The 15,809-nt window shown below is 41.2% G+C and overlaps 1 protein-coding gene across 9 annotated transcripts in view; it reads right to left on the minus strand.

Annotated features, from left to right (window-relative positions):
- The window catches only part of ARL15 (ARF like GTPase 15), a 338,161-nt gene that overhangs the window by 203,951 nt on the left and 118,401 nt on the right, over positions 1-15,809 (minus strand). For all 9 annotated transcript variants that reach the window (XR_013635766.1, XM_078852759.1, XM_078852760.1 and 6 more), the window contains one exon: positions 3,867-4,011. Coding sequence is in view for 8 of the 9 variants with exons in the window: in XM_078852759.1 (XP_078708885.1) it covers positions 3,867-4,011 (145 nt within the window). In the remaining variant the exon portion in view is untranslated. The remainder of the gene's footprint in view (positions 1-3,866; positions 4,012-15,809) is intronic.

Here is a 15,809-nt window from a genome sequence, read left to right on the forward strand (position 1 = left end):
ACACACCTGAAGCTGCTCCAGGTGTCAATGAGTGGCATTCCAACCCAGCACACTGGGTCCCAAGCACCAGTCCGGTTAGGCCCAGCTGCCCCTGGCACCTCGGCACAATCTGCTGCTCTAGGCAGGTGCCTAGTTTGCTTAGAGCATCTTCTTGCCCCTAGTTAATAAGGGGGGAAAACATCTGTCTCCCACCAATTACTAAGCAGCAGCAGAGGAGCACTATACACTGTTGGGGGTTTCCAGGAGTCTCACGGTGACCAGTAGGGCCTCAGTGAGGACAGGGCGAAGTCACCCCAGGATCTCAAAAATGCAGAAAGGGTGGCAGCAGCGGTGGGAGGCACCATAGGACCCAAAGAAGGCTTTTCCTTGGCCAGCGCTGGGTGAGTGGACCCTGTAGGAGCCTGGGGTTTGAGGACCAAACTGAACTCCTTCTCTCCCACCTCACTCCCAGTTCATATGCAGGATCATGTGCAGTGGGGAAGGGCAGCCAGGGAAACATATGGGGGTTTGGAGGAAGCTTGGAGTAGCAACAGTTTGAGCCAGAGGAGAAAAGCCAGGTGGTGCCTTGCAGAGGAGGCTGGACTAGGCCCCCTTAACACAGAATAATGAATTGGTGTCGTCCACAGCAAGGGGGGGCACAATGGGGAACAGAGAGGCTGCCTGAGCTCTCATCCCACTGCAGAGCAAGTGCACGTAGGATGGGAGGAAGGCTGTCCAGTGTTACAGCTAGTATGGCAGCACCCTCTACTCACCAAAGAGTTGTGTGTTCCCTCTTACAAGGGGGTGGGCAGATGGGTGGACTCTCACCACCACAGAGCTGTGAGGGGCAGGAAGGAGAATAGGGGAGATACAGGGACATTCCCACAGTTTGGAATTTCTTACAGGGATTCCCCAAATCCTAGAGTCCAGACACTGAAGGGTACATAAGCAACAGCATTGGCATTCTATAAGCTTTGCAGAGTTCTGGGACCAGGTCACAGCAGAGCAATGGGTCTCCCCAGCAGGCAGAATGTTACAGACCAAACACCTTTGATCCATCTCGCAGAAGGAACTTAGGGATGGGGCCACAGACCATTGATAGAGTTCCCTTTGTGAGGGGGGCATATGTATAGCGAGCACCTCTGTAGGTAACAGAAATTGGGGAAACTGAGGCACAGCTCAGGGCAGCTGCAGCCAATACTCCAGTCGAAACTGGCAACGAAATTTGGAAAAACTGAGGCACAGTTCAGGGCGTCTGAAGCTAAGATTCCAGCGTAAATTGAGGACCAACACTGGGGGGGAAAGGTACAGATCAGGGTTGTTATGGCCAAGGTCCCAGCAGATATTGAGAATCAAATGTGGGGAAACTGAGGCACGGCCCAGGATGGCTGTGGCCAAGATTCCCATGGAAACTGGATCACAGCCCAATGTTGCTGCAGCTAAACCGCAACCAAAACTGGCGAAACAGGCACAGTATTCAAGCTATAGGTGCAGCAATTGGAAGGCTGCGATCTAAGACAAAGGACTTTTACAGAGAGTGGCCCTGGATATTGAGGGACACCTCAGTCATGGACCCTGAAATGCAACACACTGAGGCAGGACAAACACCCACCCTCCCATTTATGGAATCAGAGTAGAATTGAGTTTCTTTAAGATCTAATGTGGGCATTATGCTAGTTGCCCTTTTTCCTTGGGGGCTGGGAAGGAATTTTTCCCTCATCACCAAATAGGCCTAGGTGGAGAGGGTTTCTTCACCTCCCACACAGCAGGTCAGGGAGGTTAGGTTAATATAGCAGATATCCAGTGCAGGTACTTGTTATGGAAGGGACACTGATTGGATAAAATTGATTGGAAGGGGATTTAAAGGAAAGCACCCCCACCCCTTCAGGAAGCTGGGGAAGGGGAGTTTGGGGCTCCTAACTTTAGTATAGCACACACAGTATCAACATGTTTACACATGCAATATCTTTGAAGGGGTTTGGTCAGGTACAATTCTGAGGGATGCCCAGGTTTGCCAATCCAGCACTGTATTTCTTGCTGAACAGAACAGAAGAACTGACATACCAGGACAGTCCGGTCACTTCCGGTACTCTGGTTCAGACACTGGCCAATAACAGATGCTTCAGAGAAAGATGCAAGAAACCCTGCAGAGATCACTTATGGAATAATCTTCCCACACAGCAAGTTTCTTCCTAACTGAGGAGCTGGATGTTGGTTTATGCCCTGAATCAGGAGGGTTTTATCCCTTTAAAGTCTATACTCTGAAACCTATGATATAACTGTAATGGCAATGAATTCCACAGGTTAAGTACACAGTGTGTAAGAAACAGTATTACCTTGAATCAGTTTTAAATTTCTTACCATTCTATTTTATTTAAATTATTAAAATATGAGGATATTGAGCACACCATGAAAACCAGTTAAGGCTGCTCATGGACAAGAATGCAAAACTCAAAACCACATATATGAAACACAGTGTAAACTTACATACCTACATACACCAACTTCTCACACAAACACTGCCACACACACCCTCCCTATTACACTAACAAATGAACTGTACTCAATCACTCGGGTCACATATCTAGAAAAACATCACATCACAAGATTGTTCTTCCTCCTCTATGACCTAATCTCTCCTTATTAATTTTATACCCAGGTATTTGTTTTTGTCATTTCACCATTTTTCATTAATGCATAGTGTGTCACAATCATCTCTTATTGACAGGCATCCTGGTTCTCCTATGTTTGTTTTTAAGCTTCTTGCATTGGCATAGATACATTTATAAGTTTTAGTTATGTCTGTTTATATTTAACTCTTTTCTTTCACCCTGTTGTTTTTTGTAGAATTTATCTCTGATCTAAACCTGCCCCAGCTCAATTCCTCTCCTCCACTGACCAAAGAGAAAGGATTATGACCAAAAACAAACACTGACCATTGATGAAGTTTCCTTTTGGTTACTTACACATTCCACAGTGCTGCACTGACTGATTTTGGAAGGACCTAAATCCTAATGTGTATCCTCTAGTTTCCTCATCTCACCCCATTTACTATCACCTTTTCCCCCCACTTTGTGCCTATGTAGCAAAGCCCCTTAAGGAATAAGACTTCAAAGGTTTCTTTCTTCCCTTTTTGGTGTCTATGGAAAAATCCACAGGGGGTAGGACTTTTAGAAATTAACAATTTAGATACACCACCCATGTTACTGGAGAGCTCTCTCTCTTTTAAAATGCACAAGATTGTACATGTTTTTGTGAAAATTCCCCAGGAAAGAATATCACTAAATTTTGCGAGAATAAGCTGCCTTTGCACCTTCGTTAATGACGCAGTTCAAAACACTGTTAAAAAGATTATTTTAAAAATGAATTACTATGCTGAAGATCTACACAGCCTTCAGCACATACTTTAAACCTAACCCAGTTAGTGTAGCCATTCATCTTTAAACAAAATATAACACACACACACACTCACTTTTCAAACTATACACACACCCCACACAGTAGTACAACGAACATGGAACTAACTAGGAAGTGGCCAAGGGAATAAATATGTTCTATTTGGATAACTGATATAAATATATTAGGAATCAAACTTTAAAAAATTGTTACTGTAAATTCAAAATTTCTGGGCTACAAAAGTATCAAGGATTAGCTTTATTTTACATATTAGTTATTTAGTTCCCATATTCCTTTTCCATCATGTGCATTTGAATTATTAATAGAGAAACAAATATATGAGATGAATTGGAGGGCGGGTATTTTATTAGTTATTATTATTATTATTATTATAAGGAATAAACCTAATGTGTAATTTAACTGACAATCATCTAAAGTATTAGAAACATTACTTTTGGTTGAAAAAAATATTCCTGACAGCAGCATCATACCTGTTGTAGACACTATATTCTCTGGGCTTTCACTGCAAAGCTGTGACAGTAGACTTGTCTTGCCAGAACCAGTGAGACCTATACAAACCAAGTCATATTCAGGTCGTGGAGGTGGTGGTCCCTTGCAGCAAAGCGCTTTAAAACACTGCCAGGAAAAACAAAAAAAGACTTCTCATATTCTATAACAAAATTTAAAAATTCCAGTTCACAAAATTAAAGGCAACAAAGACAAGCAAAACAGTCTTTTTTCTAAATGTCCTGGTACAATCAGCATTTACTACACTATGATTAGCCCAACCGGAGTCTAAAAAAACAGATTTTTAAGAAAGCATTAGTGTATTAATTTTTCACCTAGATCTGATATGCATGGGATGGGCAATCTGATTTAATTTCCTGAATATCATTAAAAAATGCACACTTAATGAGATAAGTGTGGATGCTATTCAAATATTTGTCCAACCATGTTTGCTGCCATCATTAGAGTCAGCAGGAGATGCAAGTGGTAGCCACATTTGTACCTAATGCCATACCTGGCCCAACTAGCAAGCAGTTTTAGAGCTGCTACTTGCCAAACTGTCGCAGCCTCGGGAAATCTTTTGGCGCCATTGTCTTCATCCCCTCTCCAATATTCCCCTACTTGTACTTTCAAGGGGATGCCGTCCAGTTTACAGTCAGCTTGAACTGGCTTTCAGGATATCTTTTATAACAGTTAAAACAAACACACTATGTAGGTTTACTAATGTACACATTTTAGGAGCAAATTACACCTTGTTCACCGCACTATACAATAGAGAGGTGTAAATTAATCATTGTGTCACTGCATGAAGAACTATACTGCCTAAACTAGGTCTTCCTGCTAGCAACATACATGCCTCTTAAGAGCCAGTGCAGCAATTTAATTAGTACTTTAGACCTTTATATATGCATTACAGGTAAAATCTTTACAAACCATTCAAAAGATCGCCATTCTGACAAAACCAGTGCTAAAGGCTTCTGCATAATATTTATATTCAAGTATGAACAATCACCACATTTTAGTTAAGTCTATAAAATGCATTGCCCAAAACAAAGCATTCTCTCAGCAAGCACTCATCAGTATCAACTACCCCCCAAGAGTAGGGCACAAAGTAGCTGTAGCAAGTGATAGACAATTCATGACTGGCTACATATTTGAAACACACACACGCACGCACACGATAAAATCCATCACTAGGTATCAAATCCAGCAGCTTCAGCACCAGAAATGTGAGTCTACCACCTAGCTAAAGTAGCAGTACTTGTAAATAGCAAGCGAGGACATTACAGGACACCAACTAGAGGGAGACATGAACACACAGCCAGTTTACTATGATGCTACATTTATAATGGGATTATTTTGGATTAAATGATATATTATTGATAATGAATTTAATCTGGAGGAATGTTAACATTTTAATGGTTCTTTTGAAAACAATATGCATAACATTCAACCTCTTATTTTAAACACATCAAGGCTTGAATTTTCATATCCATGTGTCCCTATTTGAGTGGTAGATAATAGGTCTGTCTGAGGGCAGGATTTGACAGTATCAGTCTTGTTACATATTTTTTCTTGTCTATGCCTGCATAAAGATTAACACACTGCAAATATACACAATTCCAAAGCAAAATGTTTCATTCTGCAGTCTTATTGGTTTGTTCCCTTACACCAGCCAGTCTAAAGAAACAATCTTCATAAACAAAACAACAATGGCACACAAAATAGGAAGAATCCATGCTGACTTTCAGATTCCAGGCAGAGTACGCAATGGTGACAGGAAAACCCCTGACTTATTTGTGAACCAAGCAAGTTTTATATGAAACTTGAGATTCAACATCAAACAAACTCATTTTTTTTCCTCCAAAGCCATTTTCCACACATTAGTCAACATAGCTTCTTTATTCCCTTTATAAAAGCCAAAGTGCAAATATATGATTTGCCCAAAAATATTCACTTACAATTAATGTAGTTAAATAGAGAAAATATCAATTTTTGTATTTAGAAAGAATATAGGCTTTACTGCAATATGTTTGTTATTTTCTTATCTTATAAATAGTGAATTTTCTTGCATATTGAATGTAATATTTTATTTTGTTGACATAAAAGGAATAAGTTCTTAAACCATTTAATGTGTTGGCCTGAAAATATTTCCACAATTTAAAAGGCTACACATACTTTTTATCATTGGCCAAGTTTAAAAACAAATCAGCTTCTTCCCACAACTCTGTACTACAGGCAAAATGTTTCCGGTGCTACCATCAGTAACACATTTAAAGATTATATAAAACAGTTTTTAAGACTTCCATTGCTTAGTAATCTATATTTACCCATCTCACTAGCCAATAGTTTTATAAGCAAGACACATTTTAAACCCAACTATAGCCATTCACACTAAGAAAGTTATCCTTTAACAATGCTGGGCAACCACCATTGTCTTCCCACTCTGCAGGGGTAGAAAATTGTTTGGCTATTAATGCAAATGGGCCACACCATTTGAATATTCATTACAGAGATCAGACCTCACAGCTCTGGAAGCCATATTTATTATTATTTGTATTATCATAACACCTATGAGTCCCAGTCATGGACCAGAACCCCATTGTGCTAGGCACAGAACAGAAAGACAGTCTCCTGCTCCAAAGCGCTCACAGCCCAAATAGACAAGACAGGCATAGGGTGAAGGAAGGAATAGAACACACAAGCAGAGTAAACAATGTGAGGGCATGTTTGTTCCATGATTTCTTCCCCGCCTTTAGGAGGGTGTAAGGTAAACAGAAAGAAAAGAGATGGGAAATCAGTCATTGAAGGAAAAGAGTGAAGGGAACAAGGCAGGGGAAAAAAATAAAAAGGGCAGACATGGAGTGATGCTGAGAAGAGACCATGAGGGAGGATTGGAGCAATCAGCACAGGTCAGAGAAAGTCCAGTCAAAATTAGCCATTTCATTTTCAACCCTGTTTTGGTGGACTGAGTGGGGGATTGAAGAAAAAAAGCAAATGGTTAATATCTCACTGTCAATCACAGGACATTTTCTTAGTGCAGACAGGGTCTTTAACTTGAGTCATCCCTAAATATCTCATTTCTGTTACCTCCCACCTAGTTGTCATAAGGCTTTTAAGTTTAAAAAAATATATATTTTTTTTTCTTTTTCACAGGTGTGGGCCCAAAAGATGTCACATTAATAAAAAAATAACACTTAAGTCACATCCATGTGTAAAGGAAAGAGGAAAAATTGCCCAATTTTTTGTTAAAAAACTCTTGATAAGAAACATTTGTGTGCTTGTTAGAAAGATATCAAGTATACAGTAAAATTTCAGGGGTGTGTGTATGTACGTGTACGTGAAGTAGCTCGTTAATAATTTAGCCAATTGAACTTTAAGACTGTTGTGAGTGCAGAACTTTTACAACAGCATTTAATTTTATCTTTTGTTACTCTTACAGGCCCATCAGCTCACATAGCTTCTTGTTGCCCCAAGAAAAATCTACAATCAGAACTGTAGCTGAATGATGTTTTTAATGCACTCAATGAGGTTGTTATTCCTATGTCAATAAAATGCATTCTAATATTTAAAGGTGTGTATGTGGTGTTTTGGAATGCAATAATAGTTTATCTTATCTATATACATATCCCTTGCAATCCTGGGTCTGATTTATTACATTGTAAAGCATTTTAAGATCATGTTAACAACAATTACTGTAGATATTACAAGTGTACACTGCGCTCTACAAAACATCTTTGGACACATTTATTGCCCCAAACGAAAAGCAATATTTAAAACCATACTACATATTCAGAGATCTCATGGAGTGTATTAAAAAACATGACTAACAGGGCACACTAACAGAGCAGCAATCCCTGTCCTAATAGTGAGTTGCACTGTCAGTCCCACTCTTGGAACCTCCCCCTCTTATGATCCTCATATTCAACCTTCTGGGCGAGTGTGCCCACATTCACAAGGAAATTGCATAAGCCTTACTTTGTAGGACCAGTTTTAGACTCTAGAATATTAACTGTCAAAAAATCAACAATTAAACAAAGTGACAAATGGACACTGATAAGATCAACAGTCCAGAATTTAACTATTATTAACGAGCTACTGCAAAAACAAAACAAAAAACAAAAAAAAAGCACCACAACTGAAATTTTACTATATATTTGATATTGTTCTTCCCAGGACACTGACAGTCTCCTACTCTTTTCAGAAACTGCTATGAGATATTTAACATCCTCTAAGAACGGCCATACTGGGTCAGACCAAAGATCCATCTAGCCAAGGATCCAGTCTTCCGACAGTGGCCAATGCCAGGTGCCCCAGAGGGACTGAGCAGAACAGGTAATCATCAAGTGATCCATGCCCTGTCACCCATTCCCAGCTTCTGGCAAACAGAGGCTAGGGACACCATCCCTGCCCATTCTGGCTAATAGCCATTGATGGACCCATCCTCCATGAATTTATCTAGTTCTTTTTTGAACCCTGTTATAGTCTTGGCCTTCACAACGTTCTCTGGCAGAGAGTTCTGCAGGTTGACTGTGCGTTGTGTGAAAAAATACTTCCATTTGTTTTAAATCTGCTGCCTATTAATTTCATTTGGTGACCCTTAGTTCTTGTGTTATGAGAAGGGGTAAAAAACACTTCCTTATTTACTTTCTCCACACCCAGACAGGATTTTATAGACCTCTATCATATCACCCCTTTAGTCGTCTCTTTTCCAAACTGAGAATTCCCAGTCTTATTAATCGCTGCTCATACAGAAGCTGTACCAGACCTCTAATAATTTTTGCTGCCCTTTTCTGAACCTTTTCCAGAGAATAGCAGAGGGCAGGGAACACTAACAAAGCAGCAATCCCTGTCCTAATAGTGAGTTGCACTGTCAGCCCCACTCTTGGAACTCCCCCTCTTATGGTCCTCAAACTCAACCTTCTGGGCAAGTATGCCAACATTCACAAGGACATTGCATAAGCCTTACTTTGTGGGACCAGTTTTAGACTCTAGAATATTATTAACTGTCAAAAATCAACAATTAAACGAAGTGACAAATGGGCACTGATCAGATCAACAGTCCTGAATTTAACTAGCATGAGAAGTACACACACTTTCAACAATTGCATTAAAGATGTTTTTAATTTGTTTTAAACAAAGGTCTTCAGCTCTACTTCTCATCAGTAGACAAGGTAGTGAAATATTCAAGAATCTGCTATATTTCATTTTCCTGGCTGTTTACTAAAACCAAGACTACAGGGACATTAGGAAGTACTATGTGCATGAGCCCACAAACACACAGCTGGTAGGAGCTAGTTTTAGGCTTCCCAGCCTTCATAGCTTCCCTAAAGCTAAGAAGGTACAAGAATTATGAGCAATGGCTAAACTCTGTCATCACCTATCCCAGTCTTCCAAGGTGTTTGTAGCACAGGTGTTGCCATTGTTTCAGAATAGTACTGGACTCATGAGTATTGCACTACACGGCACTCTTTGGCACTTGCTCTGGTGAAAGGAAAGTCTCTCATACACTACTTCAATTTAAAAGCTGTAACATATAAAGTTCTTAAAAATCCATTTTTATAAGTATCAGATTCCTACTTCAGCACACATAATACCACAGCTTTAAAGTTTCAAATGGAGCCATGGAAACGATGTGAGCCATTTTCAATTTTCTTCAACTGATGAGAAATCCAAGGTGATAGCCACAATGCAACAGGTCATATGGTAATACCGAAAACCCCTGAACAGTTTCTCATACACAATCACCCCTGTATTGTAATTCCTAGATAAAAACTACATTAATATGGAGTTAATGTTGAGAGTATTGGTCAATAACTTAGGGTAAAATACATTACAGGGATGTTGCAATTATCCCAGACACAAGCATTATAAACCCAGGAAATTCAGAGTTAAGGTTAAACTTAAAATCCAAAACTGTTAAGAAATGAATACGCATCATTCCCTTCACGCTGCCCTGCAGTGTCACCAGGTGTCACAAGGTGGGCTGGCCCTTCCAATGGAGTCTGAGTTCAGCCTCACTTGCTACTAGGTTACCTCTCAGAACATGAGTCATGTCCTGGGGGAGAATGTGGCTGAAACAAGGCTGGCTGGAAGATGTAGGATGGGAATCTGGGAGGCAGTGACCATGAGTTGGTTGAGTTCAGGATCCTGACAAAGGGAAGAAAGGTAAGCAGCAAAATACGGACCCTGGACTTCAGGAATCCCTCAGGGAACTGATGGGTAGGATCCCCTGGGGGAATAACATGAAGGGGAAAGGAGTCCAGCAGAGCTGGCTGTATTTCAAGGAATCCCTGTTGAGGTTACAGGGACAAACCATCCCGATGTGTCGAAAGAATAATAAATATGGCAGGCGACCAGCTTGGCTTAACGGTGAAATCCTTGCGGATCTTAAACATAAAAAAGAAGCTTACAAGAAGTGGAAGATTGGACAAATGACCAGGGAAGAGTATAAAAATATTGCTCGGGCATGTAGGAATGAAATCAGGAGGGCCAAATCACACCTGGAGCTGCAGCTAGCAAGAGATGTTAAGAGTAACAAGAAGGGTTTCTTCAGGTATGTTGGCAACAAGAAGAAAGCCAAGGAAAGTGTGGGCCCCTTACTGAATGAGGGAGGCAACCTAGTGACAGAGGATGTGGAAAAAGCTAATGTACTCAATGCTTTTTTTGCCTCTGTCTTCACGAACAAGGTCAGCTCCCAGACTGCTGCACTGGGCAGCACAGCATGGGGAGTAGGTGGCCAGCCCTCTGTGGAGAAAGAGGTGGTTTGGGACTAATTAGAAAAGCTGGACGTGCACAAATCCATGGGGCCGGACGCGTTGCATCTGAGAGTGCTAAAGGAATTGGCGGCTGTGATTGCAGAGCCATTGGCCGTTATCTTTGAAAACTCGTGGCGAACAGGGGAAGTCCCGGATGACTGGAAAAAGGCTAATGTAGTGCCAATCTTTAAAAAAGGGAAGGAGGAGGATCCTGGGAACTACAGGCCAGTCAGCCTTACCTCAGTCCCCGGAAAAATCATGGAGCAGGTCCTCAAGGAATCAATCCTGAAGCACTTACACGAGAGGAAAGTGATCAGGAACAGTCAGCATGGATTCACCAAGGGAAGGTCATGCCTGACTAATCTAATCGCCTTCTGTGATGAGATTACTTGTTCTGTGGATGAAGGGAAAGCAGTGGATGTATTGTTTCTTGTCTTTAGGAAAGCTTTTGACACAGTCTCCCACAGTATTCTTGTCAGCAAGTTAAAGAAGTATGGGCTGGATGAATGCACCATAAGGTGGGTAGAAAGTTGGCTAGATTGTCGGGCTCAACGGGTAGTGATCAATGGCTCCATGCCTAGTTGGCAGCCGGTATCAAGTGGAGTGCCCCAAGGGTCGGTCCTGGGGCCGGTTTTGTTCAATATCTTCATAAATGATCTGGAGGATGGTGTGGATTGCACACTCAGCAAATTTGCGGACGATACTAAACTAGGAGGAGTGGTAGATATGCTGGAGGGCAGGGATAGGATACAGAGGGACCTAGACAAATTGGAGGATTGGGCCAAAAGAAATCTGATGAGGTTCAACAAGGATAAGTGCAGGGCCCTGCACTTAGGACGGAAGAACCCAATGCACAGCTACAGACTAGGGACTGAATGGCTAGGTAGCAGTTCTGCGGAAAAGGACCTACGGGTGACAGTGGACAAGAAGTTGGATATGAGTCAGTGTGCCCTTGTTGCCAAGAAGGCCAATGGCATTTTGGGATGTATAAGTAGGGGCATAGCCAGCAGATCAAGGGACGTGATCGTCCCCTCTATTCGACATTGGTGAGGCCTCATCTGGAGTACTGTGTCCAGTTTTGGGCCTCACACGACAAGAAGGATGTGGAAAAATTGGAAGGAGTCCAGCGGAGGGCAACAAAAATGATTAGGGGTCTGGAGCACATGACTTATGAGGAGAGGCTGAGGGAACTGGGATTGTTTAGTCTGCAGAAGAGAAGAATGAGGGGGGATTTGATAGCTGCTTTCAACTACCTGAGAGGTGGTTCCAAAGAGGATGGTTCTAGACTATTCTCAGTGGTAGAAGAGGACAGGACAAGGAGTAATGGTCTCAAGTTGCAGTGGGGGAGGTTTAGGTTGGATATTAGGAAAAACTTTCACTAGGAGGCTGGTGAAATATTGGAATGTGTTACCTAGGGAGCTGGTAGAATCTCCTTCCTTAGCAGTTTTTAAGGTCAGGCTTGACAAAGCCCTGGCTGGGATGATTTAATTGAGGATTGGTCCTGCTTTGAGCAGGGGGTTGGACTAGATGACCTCCTGAGGTCCCTTCCAACCCTGATATTCTATGATTCTATGTAAGGGCAGCCTGTATTCAGGCATAAAGAAGAGACAAAGGAGATGCCAGAGGTAAGCTTACATAGGAAGAGGCCCAGGCAAGAACTAAGTTGGCTAAGGGCAAAACAACCAAATCACATAGGGTCCTTTGGTCAGAAACCTGTAGTAGAAGGAGCACGTGCATCCCCTTATATCACCTCGTTTGGAGTTGCTGCATCCACCTCTGTTTACAAAGAGAAGAAGGAATGTTGAGTAGAATCCAAGAGAGTGGGAATCTGAGCTCAACAAAAAGAGCTAAAAACTAAAGGTTGATAAACCCAGACCCTCAGAAGAAGAAGGGCTTTGTCCTGGAAGAATCTGGGGTGGAAAACTGTTTATTTGTATTGCCATTAGATTATATTTTACTCCAGAAGATGTGAACACAGGTCAAGAGCTAAGTCATCCTGGAGCCTGAAAAGCACTAAAGACTTCAGGCTAAAAGAACCACAGTCTCTTCTCAACCTGGGAAACTGAGGCTGAGAAATGGGGAAACTGAGGCAGCAGATGCATCCAATATCAGACCAAGTAAACCACAGCTACGCCATATAATTACGATTAATGGACAATAGTATTTGCAGTCTCAGGCCAGTAACACCCATGTCTCTGAACAGTGGAAGATCCTTGAGTAATTGGCAAGTGAAAGAGTAAATTACTTACTTTGAAAGAAGCAGGATGACAGATATCACATAGGATTCCTATGAGCCCACCGCCTCAGAGTTTGGCTCTCTCTTCTCTTTAGGGCATAGATTATTGCCATCTCCAAGAGTGCCAACTATGGAAAGAATTTCTGAAGGATTCACATTTATCCTTGTGAACAACTGACATAAAAAGCTCCTCCTTCCTGAACATTCATGGACTGGCTGAGGTAAGTGAGGCAGCAACAGTTGGAATAGAATAAAGGGGAGGGGACTCCTGCTTCCAGCCCAACTGCCAGAACTCAGAGGATCCCAATCTCCGAGTTTGGCCCATCTCGCAGTGGGGAGGAGAGGCCCTAGAATGAGAATCCTGTGTACATGAGATATTTAAAGGAGAGTTACAGATTTACTGTAAATGTCCATGCTTTGAGAGTATATCACACTCAAAGATCTGTGTATTCATGTGTGGTGGTGGGTGGGTGATGTATTAGAAAAAAAATTAAAGGAAACGTGAGTTGAAACTAAAGTAAAATTGTATCTTGAAGAAATGTGCATATTTACCCACTCAACTGGAAATAATTGCGGTTGCAGAAAAATGTACAAAATTAAGCACCACTATTATTTTTTTTTTTACTACTGTTTTTGGTGATCATGTGCAAGAGTTATGGGGAAATAGCAGCCAGTAAGACTTGCACCTAGGAATTTCCACCCCAACCAGATTATTACAGTTTTAGGTGGATCACTATTTGAGCTGAAAATCCTCTCAACAGTGGCCCTTTAAAAGAATCCTAGTGAGATTTCTTCTGGGGAAAGCATTAAATATTGTGTCTGTAGCAGGAGTGGCCAAACGTTTTTTACATGTGGGCTGCTCGGAGATCACAGCTCTGGGCAGCAGACGTCCCTGAACTATTACTTTCTCGCCAACATGCTGCACTGCCTTAGGCCATGCAGTCTTTCTTCGCCTACTCGTACTTCTCATTTCACTCTCCTTTTGGGGATGAAATATTCCATTATTTCTGCTTTGTTCTGGACTCATCTCCTGTCTGTTTCTTTTGTTGTACTAACAGAAGCAGGGAATTTCATGCTTAGTTATTCTCTCTCTTGCACGTGCACGCACACACAAAATATTCAGAAAACAGAGTTAAGGATGAAAGCTCATCCTTAATTCTGTCCCCTTGTGCTTGTATGTTAAAATATGATCTCCCTTTATATTTTGTCACTTAAGGCAACACGATGCAAATGGCTTTCTTATACCAAACTTGCATAACATTAAAGCAGTGTTACTCAAAGTGGTGATCCGTGGACCAGTGCCGGTCCGCGAGCCACCAGCTGCCGGTCTGCGCACACATTGGGGGGAAAAAAATGCCAGTCCCCCACATCAGATAGCTTGAGAAGCACTGCATTAAAGTATAGCACAGTGCAGTAACCAGGCTAAGCTGACTAAAACTCAATGAGATCTTCAAAACAAGCCAAGTTTACAGAAAATGAGTTCAGTCGATATGATAACCCTACATAAGTTTGCAAAAACACAAAGGGTCTTGATCATATTGGAAGAAAAAATGAGAAATAAGAGAAAACATGAAAGAGACAGACTACAATATAAGAAAAGGAAGAGGAAGAGGGGAAAAAAACAAGACAAAAATAAAGTGAGGTTAAGGAAGAGAAGGAAGAACAAAATGAAGGAAGACAGTAAACTAAGCTGTTTATCATAATAAAATTCATGCAATGTTTAACTATATCACGTACGTCTATGGAACATCAAATATAAATGCTGAAGTACAATAGGTATTGTATACTGTGCCAAACAAAAAAAATAAAGGCTCTGCTAGAAAAATCTTACAATCTGAAGGCACAAGCAAGCAAGCATTAATTTCTCTATGTTCAAGTGTTCAATTCAAAGTGAGGATGGGAAGAAAGAGCTCCCAGCTTCTGGAGAAATGTATTTCCCACTCCCACCCCCTGCTTTCTCTGTATATTGCTAAACCAACCCTGGTAAGTTATTAAGGCCCCAGTTCAGCAAAGCATTTAAGCACATGCATATGAACTTAAGCATGTTCTTAAATGCTTTGCAGAATTGGAGCCTCAGTGTCTTGTGAAAACCCCAAACTCCACCAAATTACATATATCCTCCCTATCCAAAAAAATATATCACCAGGGGAGAACAACTGGCAGACCACACTTCACCAGAGTATTTATTACTCTCTCCTCTCCCCCCCCCGTATGCTTACTATTTTTAATTAGTGCACAGAAGATTTTTACTGGTCGTCAGTCCATCCCTGTACCAAACCGACTGTATTTAAGACTAATGTTTCAGAAAGATAATTGAAAGCCTCTGAATACACAATTTTGTCACATCAAAAAAAAAAATCAAACGTATAATTATATTGAAATAAAAACTAAGAATTGATGGGAAATACTAGACAAAGCATCAGAAATACCATTTAGGACTATAAATGTGCAAAAGTTAAGAGATGTGGCACCACTTGTCATTTCTAGTTAAGATGAAAGACATGTACAGATTTTTTTTTAACAATAGCCTACAGCTTACAGGCTTGCTAAAAGCCATCATTTTGCAGGTTCTGAGCTTAGCCAAAATAAGCTTCTCCATCATGATTCATGTGTGTTACAAGGTGGGCTACAGAACACTATGTTTTCTTTAGTTCAGCACAACAGAATAATTACTCATGTTCTACAACAGTAATTATGACCCTATGATACAGTAATTGAAAGCTCACATGGGATCGCAGAAGCCAGAAGGAACCATATACACACTTAGTGCCCTTTGATTTTTCTAATTAGTGTTGAGTGTATGTATTCCAAATACAATTGCGTATTTTCTTCTCCCCTCCCGCAGAAAACTGCTCATGTGCAAGTAAGCCCTTGCCTAGCTGTATTTGACGTACATGTTGTGTATAATATTAGATATGCAAGTATATATGACC

Source organism: Lepidochelys kempii, chromosome 5, assembly GCF_965140285.1.
Source record: "Lepidochelys kempii isolate rLepKem1 chromosome 5, rLepKem1.hap1, whole genome shotgun sequence".
Taxonomy (NCBI): Eukaryota; Metazoa; Chordata; order Testudines; family Cheloniidae; genus Lepidochelys; species Lepidochelys kempii.